Source organism: Genypterus blacodes, unplaced genomic scaffold (assembly GCF_046128005.1).
Source record: "Genypterus blacodes isolate CSIRO-AG114 ecotype Tasmania unplaced genomic scaffold, CSIRO-AGI_Gbla_v1 ptg000138l_1, whole genome shotgun sequence".
Lineage (NCBI taxonomy): Eukaryota > Metazoa > Chordata > Actinopteri > Ophidiiformes > Ophidiidae > Genypterus > Genypterus blacodes.
Genome location: NW_027466940.1, coordinates 960,229 through 975,277, shown reverse-complemented (window position 1 = coordinate 975,277; position 15,049 = coordinate 960,229). Strand labels below are relative to the sequence as shown.

Genomic DNA, 15,049 nt, shown 5'->3' with positions numbered 1-15,049 from the left:
AAATGGTTATGCTCTAATAGCCTACATGTACTGTAGACAGTAATATGCATTGGCTACTTGTGTAAACACCTTGATTTGTCTGACTCGTGACTAGTCTAAGAGGGATGACAAATCTTAGTGGAGGGGTTGTGTGAAGGATTAAACCTGGAGAATAACAAACACTAAACAGCAGACGAGGTGGCTGAGTCATTTCCTTTTGCGTTTTCAGTTGTATGCAGGGCCCCATATCCTCACATTCTAGAGACCCGGGCAAGCCGTGCCCATAAACAGGGGGTGCATAACGCCCTGAATGTTACACTTCAAACTTCCTCATCGTCCACTGTTTGTCCAGACTTCAGCTTCAAGATGACCTATCAGAAAGCGACAGGGGACGTGCAGACAAATGAGATGAAAGTAAGTATTTGCTGTTTACTTTGTTGCAAAGGTGGAAAGATTAATTTGTTTTTGTTGCAACTGAGTGTAAGAGCGATGACAGCGTCACACCTCTTTTAACTGGGCAATCTCTTTACTATCAAGGTTTCTCTGAGCAGTGTTGGTTATGGCCTTTACCCTGGTTGCATATCTGGAGGGTTCAGAGAGGATAAGCATTAGTGTTAAGTACAGTTAAATCATAATTTCACACTCGGTGTCTCTTACATGAGAGATGTGAGTGTCTCATCAATATTGCATTCTGAAGGTGAGACGTTAACGATCATGAGTGTTTTGGCGTTGCCACCCAGGGAATCCTGCATGACCTGAGGTAGAGGAAAGCACGTTTGGATGGCCTGGTCTATACAACAATAACAGTCCAACCACACATACAAAATGAGAACTGATAGATACTGATTTTACCTGAGTTAGTTTGCTATTCCTATAAGGTACATGAGGCAATTCAGATGACAAAGCTGAGATCACATCACCTAGAGCACTCAGAGACTTGTTAATGGAGTTAGCTTCCTGAAGAGGAGAGAGAGGTGATCTTTTAATAAGCTTGTGAAATACATGTTCCGCCATTATTTCAGTCACAGCTTACAAACCTTGAGCTGGTGATCCTTGGCTCCAGTCTTGGCTGCTCTCTCGCTGCCTGCCAGGTCCACCAGGCTCAGCTTTCCGCTGCTCACACTGCCATTGGTCAGATTCTTGCTCTCCACCTTGATACCTACTATGAGGTGTGAGCGGGAACTTTCCACATTCATCCCTTAGAAAACACAGAGCTGTTACTTCTGTAACTGTAACTTCTCTTGTTGTTTATTCAGAGCTGCTAACATGAATCAAAACTAAAATGATTTTAAATACATATATATTGTTCTACAGACAGCAAAATACACTGCTGGTAACTCACTGGTAGCAGAGATGTGTCTGTTGGCGCAGGCCTGCTGGAACAGAGTATAGAGCTCCTGAGCGCTTGCTGCCTCCTTTGTCTCTGCTCCTTGGGCAAACACAACCCCCTTTCTGTTCCTCTTGATCTCCACCCGTCTGGCCTGGCCTTGGGACTGAGGCTGAGCGTTGGCCTCCCCGGCAAGGCTAAAGAGGTCCTGCAGCTTGTCGTTGTAAAGCTCCAGCATATAGGCTGAAACCTGTGACGAAGACGAGGAGGAGAGGAGCCAGTATCAGCAGTCCGATCAACTTCACAGTATCGGAGTGCTGAATGCTGCAATTGACCAATCATAATTGAGCATTACAGAGAACTCTCAACTGACCTTGAATTCAAACCTGGTGCTGTTCTCCTTTATGAGATCAAATATAGCACTGAAAGCTCGTGGCATGATGCCTGGCTTCTTCTGTTCCTTGTCACCCACCATGGTAAAGGTCTTCCCTGAGCCCGTCTGACCATATGTGAACATACAGACGTTGTATCCATCAATAGTCGACTGGATCAGTCTGTGGGGAAAATCTGTCATGAGCTGCAGCTAAAGGCAATCAAACTGTAGATCCTGGGGTGAACTTTATATATATATATATATACACATTTTCCACCACCACATTAGTTTTCACTCTCACCGGTTTGTGTCGTGGAACAGGTCTTCCTGAGATGCTTCAGCACTGAACACCTGGTCAAACTGAAACTCTCGTGGCCCGCGGGGGGTCTCCACAGCCACAGAGCAATCATCTATTTTCCCCACGACGATGGCTCCACCCTGCGCGGCCTCAGCTCGGTTCACCGGTCGAATACGACAAAACACACGGATTTTACCTGTCCAACAAAAAGATGTGAAACGGCACATCACGTATGTTTATCATGCGTGATGTAATGTAAATCCTCACATGTACCTTTCATGTCTTCCACCATATTGTAGTACTTCTTCCTCATCGTCCTCTCTGCAGTGTAGTTCTCTATTATCTTCTTCTTCTCCTCTTTCATTTCCTTTAGCTGGAGGGAAAGTAGATGCAACCAGCTTGGCAACATGAAGTCATGACATTGCCCATGCCTCCCTCTTTGAGAACCTCTTTTCGCGTTTATTAACACTGTTATGGACCAGAAAATCTTATCATTTTGTTATTGTATGATTAGGGTCAGGGTGAGGGCTAGGTTAGGCTTAGGGGTAAAACTCACCTCATCTTGTAACATGAGAAGTGTCTGGCCGATTTTCTTCACTTCCTCTGAGGTGTGGTTTGTCCCTCGTCCCAAGATTTCCCCCAGGTCTAAGACGGTGTCACAGTCTGAGCAGAAACAAAATGATAGGCACTGCTAAAGATCTCGCATCTGTAAAAAAAAATCCATATATTTAAGTTAAGTTAATTATCAATGATGGTATTTATTTACCATTAGTGACCGGTATTACCCCAGTCCTGATGCAGTCTAAAGCCATTTCAGCAACCTCATACTCCCGCACTGTTTCTTGGAGTAAGGACAACCCTGACTGTGATTCACTCGACCTAAAGTGGAATGAGAGACAAAAAAAGGACAGAAGATTTTTTTTTTTAGACATATTGTGGCCATATTATAGTTTATACTGATAAATCTCTGTTGTTTCTAACCCCTCTTCCTCTGTGTTCTGCTCTCTGTCACTCTGATCTGCCGTGGTCATCTGCAGATGGCCCAGTTTGTCTCTTGCCTCCACCAGACTGTTCCGATTCTCCTCAATTAGCTGCTCCAAAATAGTTCTGGTTTCAGGTACGGCGCGGCAGACTGCATGGGCCTAAAGGAGGAAACCCTGAGGTCTCATGGTCACAATCATATGGAAAGATGTGTATGTGAACAGAGCAAAGCAGATTTAAGAATAATTGACTGTGGTCACTGAACTCCACCTTGTGTATAACATTGGTAAGCAGAACAGTGCAGGGAGGCCGGGTGATGGGAGTGACGGGGCTCTTCTCCAGCAGCTCAGTGATCTCTCTCTCCTTCTGGTACAGGCTCGTCTTCAGCTCCTCCAGACGGGCTTTAACATCCTCCAGTGGCAAATATGTCTCAGTGCAGGTCTACAGATCGAACCATAAATCTTACAATCACTCCATTTTCACTGAAATATGATATAAACTATAATTCCAGCTGCAGAGTTGCATTCCTATTTGGAATGTTTTGATTTTAGAGAGCTGAAAACAAAATCATGGAAAATATCTCAATTTAAAAATGTCAAATTTGTCAATTCATGTAATTTGAATGACATTGAATCCTTGATTTTCAAGATCCCTTGAGATAATGTCTATGGTGCATTCTGCCATAAAGCCAAAAGAATTTGTGGCTGGATATTATGGGTTTATCTAAAACTGAATTTTAAGTCTGAATCTGCAAATATAGTTATATAAAGTAAAGTTTCCATCCTAAATGTAATGGAGTAGGAGCAGAAAGTAACACAATGATAAATAGACACATGAAGTAAAGTGTCCCAAAATTGTACTTAAGTACAGTTACAGTAGTTTTTCCAACCAACCTCAGCATGTTGTTGAGCTGCTGATCCTTTGTTCTCCAAGCTTTCACCTTCCTCTGTGGCTTCCTGCTTCTCTTCCTCCTGTGATGAAACCATCAACATTGCTTGGACCTTCCCTACTTCCTGTCTGGCCATCTGCAGCTCCTGCAGCGCTGTTCAGTGTCAAAGGTGGTTTATGTGGTTTTATATAATGAAGGCAATGCCACATCATGTGCAGCACATGTGCAAATGTGGGTATACTGCATGCATGCAGACTCACTGGAGGCCTGGTGGCTGTGCAGGACGTCTAGCCTGTTGGAGAATAATTCCAGCATCTTGCTCTGATAAAGAGAAGAATGTAATAGCGTTAAACAGCTGCCAGCAGCCTTGGTATTTGTGCTCAAATCACACCACAAGGGGGCGCTCCAGTTTAAAACAACATAAGAGTTTGTTGGGGGCTGTCTGAGATTCTCTACAGTTGATGCAACCTTTTCTCTGTGCCACTGCAGGGCCTCGTCTTCGCTCCTCCTCGTCTCAGCTCTCTGCTTCTCAAGCAGCTGCTCGTTCTGTGCAGTCAAAATCTGCAGAGAAGCGAGGAAAGAGAGGAAGACACACATGACAGGCAAATATGCAGAGCGTTGTTGAGAGCACCAAGGAGAACAGGCTGGGCAGCTGTGATTGCATTAAAGCAACGACAGTAGAGAAATCAATTGGACAGATAAGACAGACAGTGGTTAATAGTGAGGGGATTATTATCGTCAGGAAATAATGTTGTACAGAAGGACACTGACCCCGACTCTCTTCTCCCAGTCAGCATTCCTCTTCTCCACTTTCTCCTGGTACAAATCCAGGATTCTCCGCAGAGTGTTTAACTTATTCTGGTAATGAGCTCTGATCTTCTGCACAGTCCGTTCCTGTTCACATAACATGATTCACATTACTACAAGGTGTCCATACACTCAAAGAGAGAGAGAGAGTCAGGCCTCACCTCACCTGGTTCTCTCGTGCTGTGCTGTGAAAGTTCTCCTCCAGCTCCTGCACCATTTCCAGATGTCTTCTCTTCATGGCTTCCATATCTTCAGCGATCTGATTTAAAAGAACATACAGCAAAGACACAAACACGCTCACACACACACACACACACACACACACACACACACACACACACACACACACGCACATCCCATTGCCTCATACTGATCTAATGCCTTCCAGCAAAGGAGCAACGGCAGCCATGTGAGTAACAGTGAACATAACACAATATCTCACAATGGTCTCAGTGTGTGTCTGTGTATATTTATCTGGTTACAACAAGTCACAAGTCAATGTTCCTTCTTAATGGAAAAAAATTAAATCTGACCCTCCAGAGGTCTTAGGTGCTCTTCTTGGACTGTACACACATTCTGTTGGCACACTGGCCGTCCTCCTCATTCACCTGAGTGACACAATTCTCCGCTGACTCATAGGGAATGTAAATCTTGACATCTTGAGACCTGTCGGCCTCCATCACCTGGTCTGCATCACTGCCGTCCGATAGCTGAGACTCAGATGAGCCTATGACAGAAACATATACATTAAAGACAAGAGAGGTTAATTATCCACCCCCACTCCAAACACACACACGTGCAGCTCCTTCTCAGCACCTTGGTTGACCTCTTGTCTTGTGTGTTTCCCTCGATGAGCACCGACCCAGTGTCTGAACGCAGCCCACCTCCTCAGCCACAGCGCTTTGTGTTGAATGACAGCTTGAACAAAAGGTTGATGAATGCAGTGAATGTGAATTTTCTTAGCAAACCAAACCACACCCAGGAAACAAAAAAACATCATAAAACAATGAAGACAACACTATTACTATATTTCTGGCTAATAGTTTTGTCCTTTTGAGTTAAACAATGAGCAAATGTTTCTGATTGGATTAGTTCAATCATTGTTCTATCCTTGTTTTTTCACTGAGTCGCCTCTGAGAACAGAAAGTGTTGAAGCAGCACTGAGAAAAATGTGATTGAACTATTGAGCAGAGATACACTGCAGACTCAGCAAATACTTTTATTGGGCGGTGTCATCAATGAATGATTGACAGTGGAAAGACTATTTATAAACTTACTACTACTCGAAGTTAATCAAACCAAGGTGATTTAGTCTTTTAACCTGCATTTGTACTGTAAAACAAACTAACTGTTTATGTAATTACTGGTGTAATTGCACATGTTCACTTGTGACAATAAAGGAACCGTCAGTCATTTTGTTTGCTTGTTTATAACATGTTTATCATTGTTATATTGAACTTTGAAATCTCCTGATATGGATGCAGCCTTGTGGAAAATAAAACACATGGACCTCAGAAACAGTTTACATTTTATTTATCCGGTTTAAAAACGTGTTTTTACATCTTCATGAGTATAATTATTATTATTATTGAACATGCAGTTTGATGTGTTTATCATGTGTACTCTCACGCCTTCTTCTCATTGTTACAGTCTTCTCTGATAAGAAAACAGTAGAAAGCTTTGCAGTAATTCAAATAATTGTCATAGTTAGTCCCTGTTTATGTTCATTTTATAGATTATCCCACAGCAGCTCTTATCTAAAATAATGGTACATTCCCTTAGATTCCTTCATGCTATCACTCCTCAGACAGGAATGTGGGCGTGGCGTCAAGCTGTTACTTTCCTCCCAGGGACACCTTTTAGCAGAGAAACACAAGTGATGTCATGAATAACATGTAACAATTTTGAAATTTACAAAACATTTGAGTCACCTGCTGTGTGAGCTGGAGACCTGACAGGGTGAACAAAAGACTAAACATACAACAAACCAGTGCCGGCATGTGCGATGAGGTCAAAACCCATCAAGATGACAGGTTTCAACTCCTTCATAGTCACGTAGCACTTCATGCCTCATGCCTTCGTGCGTGCGTGGGTGCGTGCGTGCGTGCGTGCGTGCGTGCGTGCGTGCGTGCGTGCTTGCGTGCGTGCGTGCGTGCGTGCGTGCGTGCGTGCGTGCGTGCGTGCGTGCGTGCGTGCGTGCGTGTTTCTGTGTTGGTGGGACATCAGCCAGTCTTACCTGTTGTCTCATCCCCATGCTGGTCAAAGTGTGTGTTGTGAATGATTGGACATGGGCTCTCATCTCTCAGCTCCGGTACGCTGCCCGGTAAATCCTCCATTACTGGTGCAGCTGCGGGGACGCGTCCAGCTTGAGAGGACACATTTGGCTCCTCGGGGCAGGTGGAGGTAGTTTTCTCCCAGGCACCTGACAGAAAACAGATAGAAAAGTGGGAAATTCCATACTTGGCACAAAAGACAGACAAAGATATGGGCAGAAAGGGAAGATTCCAAATCTGGATTGAATAATGTGCAGGATGATCTGAGACATCAGAAAGGGAAGACGTGCAGTTATGCAACGCTGATATGAGGTTTATCTATGTTGTTTTTAAGAATGCACAAGCAAATATATGTAACGTGTATATATATATGTAATGTGTAACTCATGGTTGTTCCTACTGTCTGTTTGAAAGATCAGTGTGTGTGTGTGTGTGTGTGTGTGTGTGTGTGTGTGTGTGTGTGCATGTGTATCATTACTTATGAGTATGTGAGCATGCAAGTACTAAGCGTGGTTCTCCTGGAGCCAGCTGACCTTCAGATTCAGGGCGCCAACCCAGGCGCTGCCAGGAAATATGTGTTTGCTGTGATAAAAGTGAGGGCTCGTTTGCGTCAGAATGGACCCATCCGAGCAGCTGAAATATTTAAAGCTCGCCTCCCTTCACCTGTCAGCACGCAATGTGTTTCACCCAGGCACAAAGAAGAGCAACAACACACACTAATCTCACTGTCACTGCTGCTATACACACCTCGCTTATCCAAACATTCCTCCAAGGATGTAACGTTATTACCATTATAAAGTTGAATGACTATTGTGCGTGTGTGTGCTTGCGTGCGTGCGTGCGTGCGTGCGTGTGTGTGTGTGTGTTCATACTCACGTTGCTTGCCTGCAGGGGCGACAGTGTGATGTCTCCCTACTTTCTTCCCCAGAAAGGTCAGTGCATAAGATGTATTCTCAGATCCAGGAGAATTCACATACATTGTGTTTACGACTGTATGTGTCTGCAGTGTCACAGAAAAATCAATCGCAAAGTAACACCACAAAAGATCACTCACACTTACATACTGACTCTAATCTAATTCGGTCTAATTCAGTTATGTTAAACAGTGAACACTATTATTTGAGTTAAATTCATATTTGTGCGTTGTGACACGAGGAAGAGTTCATTAAAGTGATCCATCAGAACACACATCAGGATTTGACTTCAAAGAACACAAGGAAGTAGGAAGAATTTAAAAGCAAAAGTGAGACAAAATCATTTAAAAAAGAACATACCTGATATAGGAGCAGATCAGACCCCTTCAGTGCGACTTAGTGCAGTGGATGTGCTGCTCTGCTGACCAGGAGGAAGACACAGGTGGACACATCAGTCCTGATCCAGGGGAACCAAACTCTCAACAGTCTTTAAATATTAAACCTGGAGAGATGGAGTTTCAGCTCAAAGCCCACACAACCTGCTAGTAAAAAGATGCTCCAAACTGTCCTCAGGTTTCCTGTGTGTTAGATAGAGATTGTAACTGGATGCTAACTGTCTCACACGCACTGACACACACACACACACACACACACACACACACATAGTGACATACCCCCTTGTCGGCCTCAGTTTGCTTTTATGGAGACGCCGCTGTGTGGAGGAATCATGACTGTCATAATTTTCAGAACAAATTAACGGTGATCAAGAACATGACATCATTTATTTGAAATTACCGTCGGGGAATGGATAAAGAATTGATCCCTGCATCACCTTAAGAAGCAGATTTCCTGAGGTATCCATCCATAGCATTTTGGATCCCATGGTGTAACGAGGAGTGGTTGCAACTTGGGCGGGCCAGGCCTGAGTTTAAGGTTATGGTGGAGGTAGAGTAACCTGTCTGTACTCCACCATGTGTAACCCCGCACCAGCTCAAGTAATCTGGATAAGTAAAGAATAGATGTAATCGGTCCTTGATTTGAATGAGTTACAGCTTTCATTCAACATCTGTAACTCAGTAAACCTGTTTGCTGGATGAGGCCTCCTAGTGGTGTGAAGGTGGTATGAACATCAAAACTTAGCCCAGAAACATAGCTGTGGTTGCTGGCGATCATGTGGTGGTGAAACTGTTTTATTTCAATTTCTCAACCGGTTCCTTTTTTTATTTGACCAAGGGACTCTTTTGGTTAAGTTTGGCCCACCATTACAGCACAAAATCATGATGCCCCTTTAAATTCTAATGCAACTTTACACCCTCACTCCTCTTTCACAATCCAACTCCTGCCCTCAGTCTGTGCCGCAGATCCGGATATCCAGCTTGGTGTAATGCCACTTTGACAAATGAATACTAAAGAGTGAGACTGGGCTTAACAATACAGGTGATGTAGAACATACACCACATTGTTGATCAAAGGAAAAGCCAAACACTCGTGACGTGCAAAGATCCACATGGTGCGAGATCGAGTGTGTGAACCTTATTTCTTTTACCAATCTACTCTGATGTCACAATGGTGCTTTTAATCTGATGGAAGCATTACCATGCCTACCACAGGTCCTGTCTGTGCTGTCAAGACAACATGCCACACCTTAATGAAGTGCATGACCTCATCCGACCTTTAAAGAATTCACTGGTGGCTGATCATGCTGTCTTTACCATGTTGTTAGTTCACACTGGTAGGTTTTCTAACAGGGATTTATAGCAGAAATCAGTAGGCTGTGACACACTGCCATGGTGTTGTGTTGAATGAAATGCTGCGTGACAACATTTCTGGTGACATCATAACAGCAGAGATGCACGTTCCAAAGCAATACAAAAATGGACAGCAAGGCAAGACTCAAAAAAAGGGGGGCTCTATTATGAATTTACTAATCGGTACTTATAATGGCCACTGGGTTCGATATAACACCAGCTACATATAGAAACCCACCATAGTGTTCATAGCTCCTATGTCATCGTATAAATCTCTACAACGTTTTGTGAGGGATGTGAGATGTGTTCAATAGTACCTCAACCACTTCATAGTGATCCATCTTGGAAATGAGTCTTCAAATGTTGTTTTAGACTCTAAAACAACATTTGAAGACTCATTTCCAAGACGGATTGAGATCTTGAATCAGCATCTGTGTTAAGTAAGGAAAGGCTGAAGTGTTCTTAGTCTTCATGCACGGTTTGTTCCTGAGCTGCGCCGTGCAGGCAGCCGCTCTACCCAATAGCAGCAGCGGGGGCGAGGATGGGCTGGACACCGTTACGAGGTGGAGTTTATCACGGGTATAAATAAAGTGTTTGCGCCGCTACAACGCCCCCTGGAAACTCCGTAAAACATACCAAGCTTCTCCCTACAGGCCGCACGGTAAGAAAGCTTCCCTCAGTAAACAATGACAAAGCTGCTCTGATCTCCAGCGCCTTTAAGTTTTGAGCGACTCTGTCAGACTTTGACACTTTGGTGTAACTGTGCTCATAGTCTCAATTTCCTCACCGCGCATTGATGCGACCTGTGGTTGTGGTAGAGGAAACAACTGACACTTTTCTTCCATTTGCTCTTTAAAGCTGAGCTGAGCTGTTGACACTTATTCTTTTATTCTCAATATAAACTAGTGCCGGAATGTTTGGTTGATCTGTAATCAAGAATCCGTATCAGAGTTGATCGTGGGTGTGGCCAGGCTGCCTCCACATGTTTGCCATTGTGGAAAACCACTGTAACTGTAAATATGCATACAGGGGCGGATCACACACAAGACAAAGTTGGATATTTCAAACTCTCTGCTGACATTCTCACCAGATGAAAATTTACTGGCAAAAGACAGTGAAATTCTGTTTCCAAATCAAATTACACAGGCTGGTATTTTTTTTTTTTCCAGATGTAACATTGTGTCCTTTGTTTGGGATCCCACTAGTGCCAATTTATTCTATTCTATTGTATTCTATTCTATTCTATTCCATTCTATTGTATTCTATTCTATTCTATTCTAACACTGTGTTCTCTTGTCTTGCAGTCAGACTCCAGCCGTCCCACAATGTCTTTCATCCAAGAACTCATGCAGCAAGCCGTCTATCTGGGTTTGCCCGATGACTCAGTACGTAGTCAGAACTGCTTTTCCGTGCCAGTTGCCAGGGCCAACCGCTCTGTTTTTTACCTCTTCCTGTGGTTTGCTCTGGTGGAAAAAAAGGTTCACAGCAACTTAGGAAGGGAGAGAACAGAGAGGAGCAGCAGGAAGAGTGGGAAGTTTTTGAGGTGTGGATGGAAGGAGAGGAAAGGAGGGAACGATAAAGATAAGGGGAGAACCGTTAAAGGGAAATGGAGTTGGGACAGTAGATCTCATGCAGACAGAAATATGCTGAAAGTTGACCATACTAAGGCGCATGAGTGTGTGACTCATAGAGGAAGGAATTTTCGCCCCTCCCTTTATAAACTCTGCAAACAGAACTAAATGCTACTTCTCCTCGTTTCTCACTGTGAATTCTGTTGAGGTTTTACAGGGTTTGTCCTCCATGTTCTCCTCGTACTTTGGTGTAGAGGCAGATTGAGAGGAGCAGTGTGAAATATGCAGGACACATGAAGGGAGGTGGGGCTTAAATCTCTCATGTGTCTTGTATAATGTAATTGGGAAGATGTTTATCTTTTATAGCATTCCCTATTCTGCTGAAGTGTTTGTTTGAGGGGATAATGACTTTGATATACAGATTTGAAAAGAGACGTTATGAAGCCAGCAGATATGGAAACTGGAATTTTCCAGCAACTCACCCAAACACTCTATTTGTGTGTTTCAGGCTCAGATAAAGGAAGGCACGGTGGTCCCAGCACCTAATTTCTGTGCTGATGGAGATGCCACAGTCTTGGATAAGGCCATCAAGGTCAAAGGTCAGTTTATAACACACATACACACACATACACAGAGAGTCAGCTCCATGTGTACACACAATGAGACTGAGGAAACGGGAGCATGTGTGAACTTGCCTTGGCTTTGCCTGAGAGAATCAAGAGCTCCAGTATAAGATCAGTATACCGTAAGACCCGTAATGCCCCCTGCTGGTCAAACTGGTCATGCGCCACTACTACCAAGAATACAGTCATATTGGGTAGAAAAGTAATTCTCCCTGCATTTTTGTACTTAAACACTGTAAGAACTGAATGTCACCTCACTCTCAAACATGTCTGCATTATACAGATGGGCTCCAAAATGAATAGCAGAAACCCATCCTAACATTTCCTTTCTATAGGCGTGGACGAGAACACCATCATCGAAATACTGGTGAAGAGGAGCAACGAGCAGAGACAGCAGATCAGAGAGGCTTACCACAAGGCCAGTGGCAAGGTAATGACAAACAAATGAAATGGTGTTAATGGGAGAAGGAAGTGTCACGTGTACACGCTGTGTCACACAAACGTTTGCATTCTCACAGTTGCTATCGCACTCATCAGTTGTTCTCTCTAGACTCTGGATTCTGCACTGAAGAATTCACTGAAGGGAGATCTGTGGGACGTAGTGCAGGCCCTGCTGAAAACACCAGCCCAGTACGACGCCCAGCAGCTGAAAGAGGCTATGAGAGTACATACACACAATGGAATCTAGATGGAACTGAAAATGTTTGGTTATTTTTGGCACTTAATGATTCCCACCCATTTCCGCAAATTCATTACACATCTAATGTTTTTTTAATGGGAGGAGTCAAGGCATGTTGTATTTGTGTAATGTAAATAAAAGCGCTGTCTCTTTCTCTGTCTTGCTTTTCACCTAATTCTTGATCTCTCCATCTTCGTCTCAGGGTGTGGGCACAACAGAGGACACCCTGATCGAGATCTTGGCTTCCCGAACCAACAGAGAAATCGAAGCTATAAAGGAAGCCTACAAGGCCGGTGAGTAGCAACAAAGATTAGCTCCGCCGGGGGAAGAGTGATACAGCATCTAAGAGAGTATGGAATCTAAGGGGAAAAGGGTTTAGATTGTTAAAGATGATGAAGGATTTCTCCATCTCTTTGATTTCCTCGCAAGAATACAAGAAGGATCTGGAGCATGACATCCGTGGTGACACAAGTGGAGACTTAAAGACAGCTCTCCTTACCCTCTGTAAGGTACATGTGGATCCCTGTTTGTTTCATGTCTCATAATGTACTCAATATTGTGGATTACTTATCACTTTGTTCACATAGTAAAGCAAACATTTCAATAGTCTCCGGAGAATCAGATGCCCCTCTGTGTGTGTTAAGTTGCTCTGTTTGTGTGTGTGTGTGTGTGTGCGTGCCGCAGGCTGGCAGGACTGAAAACATTTGTGAGGAGCTGATTGACAGCGATGCCAGGTCACTGTATGAGGCAGGAGAGGGGAGGAAGGGCAAAGACTGCTCTGCTTTCATTGAGATCCTCACCAGCAGGAGTGGTCCTCATCTCCTCAGAGGTTAGCTGCACGGCTGCTCTGCTCTTTGATATCTGTGTTTGTATGCTGAAGTCAAAAGTCTAATGCTCCCCCGGCTCTTTCTCGACTTCAGTATTTGACAGGTACACAAAATACAGCAAAGTGGGTGTGGCCAAAGCAATTGACACGGAAATTAAGGGAGATATCGAGAGCTGCCTCACTGCAGTAGGTAAATGAAACCTCTACTAACTTATTCAACTGCACGAGTGTACATTTGACAATTTAATAGTCCAGTTGATGTAACCTTGAATCACTTTTTTGTAGTAAAGTGTATCGGAAGCAGGCATGGATTCTTCGCTGAGAAACTCAACCTTGCCATGAAGGTATAACATGTAAAAAAAAAAAACTAAATTTACAATCCTGTCCCTGCTGCCCAAAGCCTTGCCTCTCTGACTGATAATTTCCCTCAGGGCAAAGGGACCCGCAAACCCATCCTGACCCGCATCATGGTTAGCCGCTCCGAGGTGGACTTGCAACGGATCAAGGCCGAGTACAAGAAGAATTACGGAAAAACACTCCACCAGGAAATTCTGGTGAGTAAACATGTGACCATGAACAATTATGTTAATTATGATTAGTTATGTGCAGCAGTTTAAGACAGAGGCAAGAGACTTTAAAGATTCCCACTCATTCTTTTCTTCTCCTCAGGATGATACTAAGGGAGACTACGAGAAGATACTGCTCGCTCTCTGTGGGGGCGACAACTAAGAGCCAGCTGGGATCATGGCTCATACAGTTGACCATATCCATAGACCTTTGTGCCTTTTGTTGAACACTGACAAAATGGCTGTCTTTCTTTGAGACTATCCTGACATTTCAAATATATAAACAGCAATGAGCAGAGATTAACATAGAGAAAACAATGCTTCAGCAGATATTTTCCTTAAAAATTTGTTATTTTTTCATTTTGTACTCTTATGTCAGCATGGATCTGAAAGTAGATTCCTGTGGCCTGTGCTGTGGGTCAGGCTCTGCCTATTCATGACGCGAGAAGAAAGTGATCTTTGTTACATTCATTATAGTCTGGTGCTCGTTGAGGAGTTGGAAGGTTGATCACATTGCTGCTGCAGATAGATGTATGCAGATTCCCACGTGCCAAATGTATTCAGCGACAGCAATATCCTGAAGCTTAGACAATCTGATAATAAAAGCTTTTTGTATGAACGCTTATCTGGCTGGTCTCTGTCCTTTTAACTTCATTAACACACATTTAACATAGATTGTACATCAGGCACGCACCAGCATTAACATAATCAAATTAAATCTATATGCACTATTCTCCCATTTTACACACAATCTATCTTGTTGATACCATTATTAGAAAATAGTATGGAGCAACAGGAACATCATTGTTTCGCTACAGGAAATAAAGTCAGTCTATAACTCAAGAATTACAGTAGAAGTTAATGTGCAGTATAGCTGTAGCATAAAGCGCACAAGCAGCTAACATTTGCTCCATTAGTTTGAGATGACAGGGTGAGAGTAGAGAAGGAGCCTCCCAGAAATCCATCCCCTCGTCGTCACCGTAGAAGCTGGAAACAGGCCGAGTCCAGGTTTAAGTGCAGACATGATGCAGCATGATGCAGGCTCAGCCAGCAGCAGGGCTGAGCCTGACACAGCTGTAACCTGTCTGCACTCACCTGGAGATGTGCTGGCTAATGGGGTTCTTGTCAAACAACTATGTTTCACTGTTATATTATGTCCAAATTATTTTCATTCAACTAGTTAGACAGTTTAACG

General features: G+C 43.6%; 2 protein-coding genes across 2 annotated transcripts; one reads left to right on the top strand and one right to left on the bottom strand.

Annotated features, from left to right (window-relative positions):
- Positions 1-262: 262 nt before the first annotated feature.
- Positions 263-8,768, bottom strand: kifl (kinesin family-like). Its single transcript, XM_076164680.1, has 24 exons — positions 8,637-8,768; positions 8,512-8,553; positions 8,202-8,419; positions 7,804-7,927; positions 6,891-7,076; positions 5,263-5,381; positions 4,821-4,913; positions 4,619-4,741; positions 4,304-4,408; positions 4,108-4,168; positions 3,873-4,000; positions 3,229-3,387; positions 2,959-3,119; positions 2,744-2,856; positions 2,534-2,640; positions 2,251-2,350; positions 1,981-2,173; positions 1,680-1,860; positions 1,322-1,556; positions 1,017-1,177; positions 832-936; positions 637-734; positions 484-562; positions 263-350 (listed from the first exon to the last, which is right to left on the bottom strand). Exons 4-24 carry the CDS (start codon positions 7,904-7,906, stop codon positions 300-302), a joined length of 2,661 nt encoding a protein of 886 aa, XP_076020795.1. The 5' UTR covers positions 7,907-7,927; positions 8,202-8,419; positions 8,512-8,553; positions 8,637-8,768; the 3' UTR covers positions 263-299.
- A 1,363-nt stretch (positions 8,769-10,131) lies between these two features.
- On the top strand, positions 10,132-14,479 carry anxa1a (annexin A1a). The gene is made up of 12 exons (XM_076164734.1): positions 10,132-10,250; positions 10,894-10,974; positions 11,669-11,759; positions 12,119-12,213; positions 12,334-12,447; positions 12,665-12,755; positions 12,892-12,971; positions 13,147-13,291; positions 13,383-13,478; positions 13,574-13,632; positions 13,720-13,842; positions 13,958-14,479. Exons 2-12 carry the CDS (start codon positions 10,915-10,917, stop codon positions 14,015-14,017), a joined length of 1,014 nt encoding a protein of 337 aa, XP_076020849.1. The 5' UTR covers positions 10,132-10,250; positions 10,894-10,914; the 3' UTR covers positions 14,018-14,479.
- The last annotated feature ends 570 nt before the right edge of the window (positions 14,480-15,049 follow it).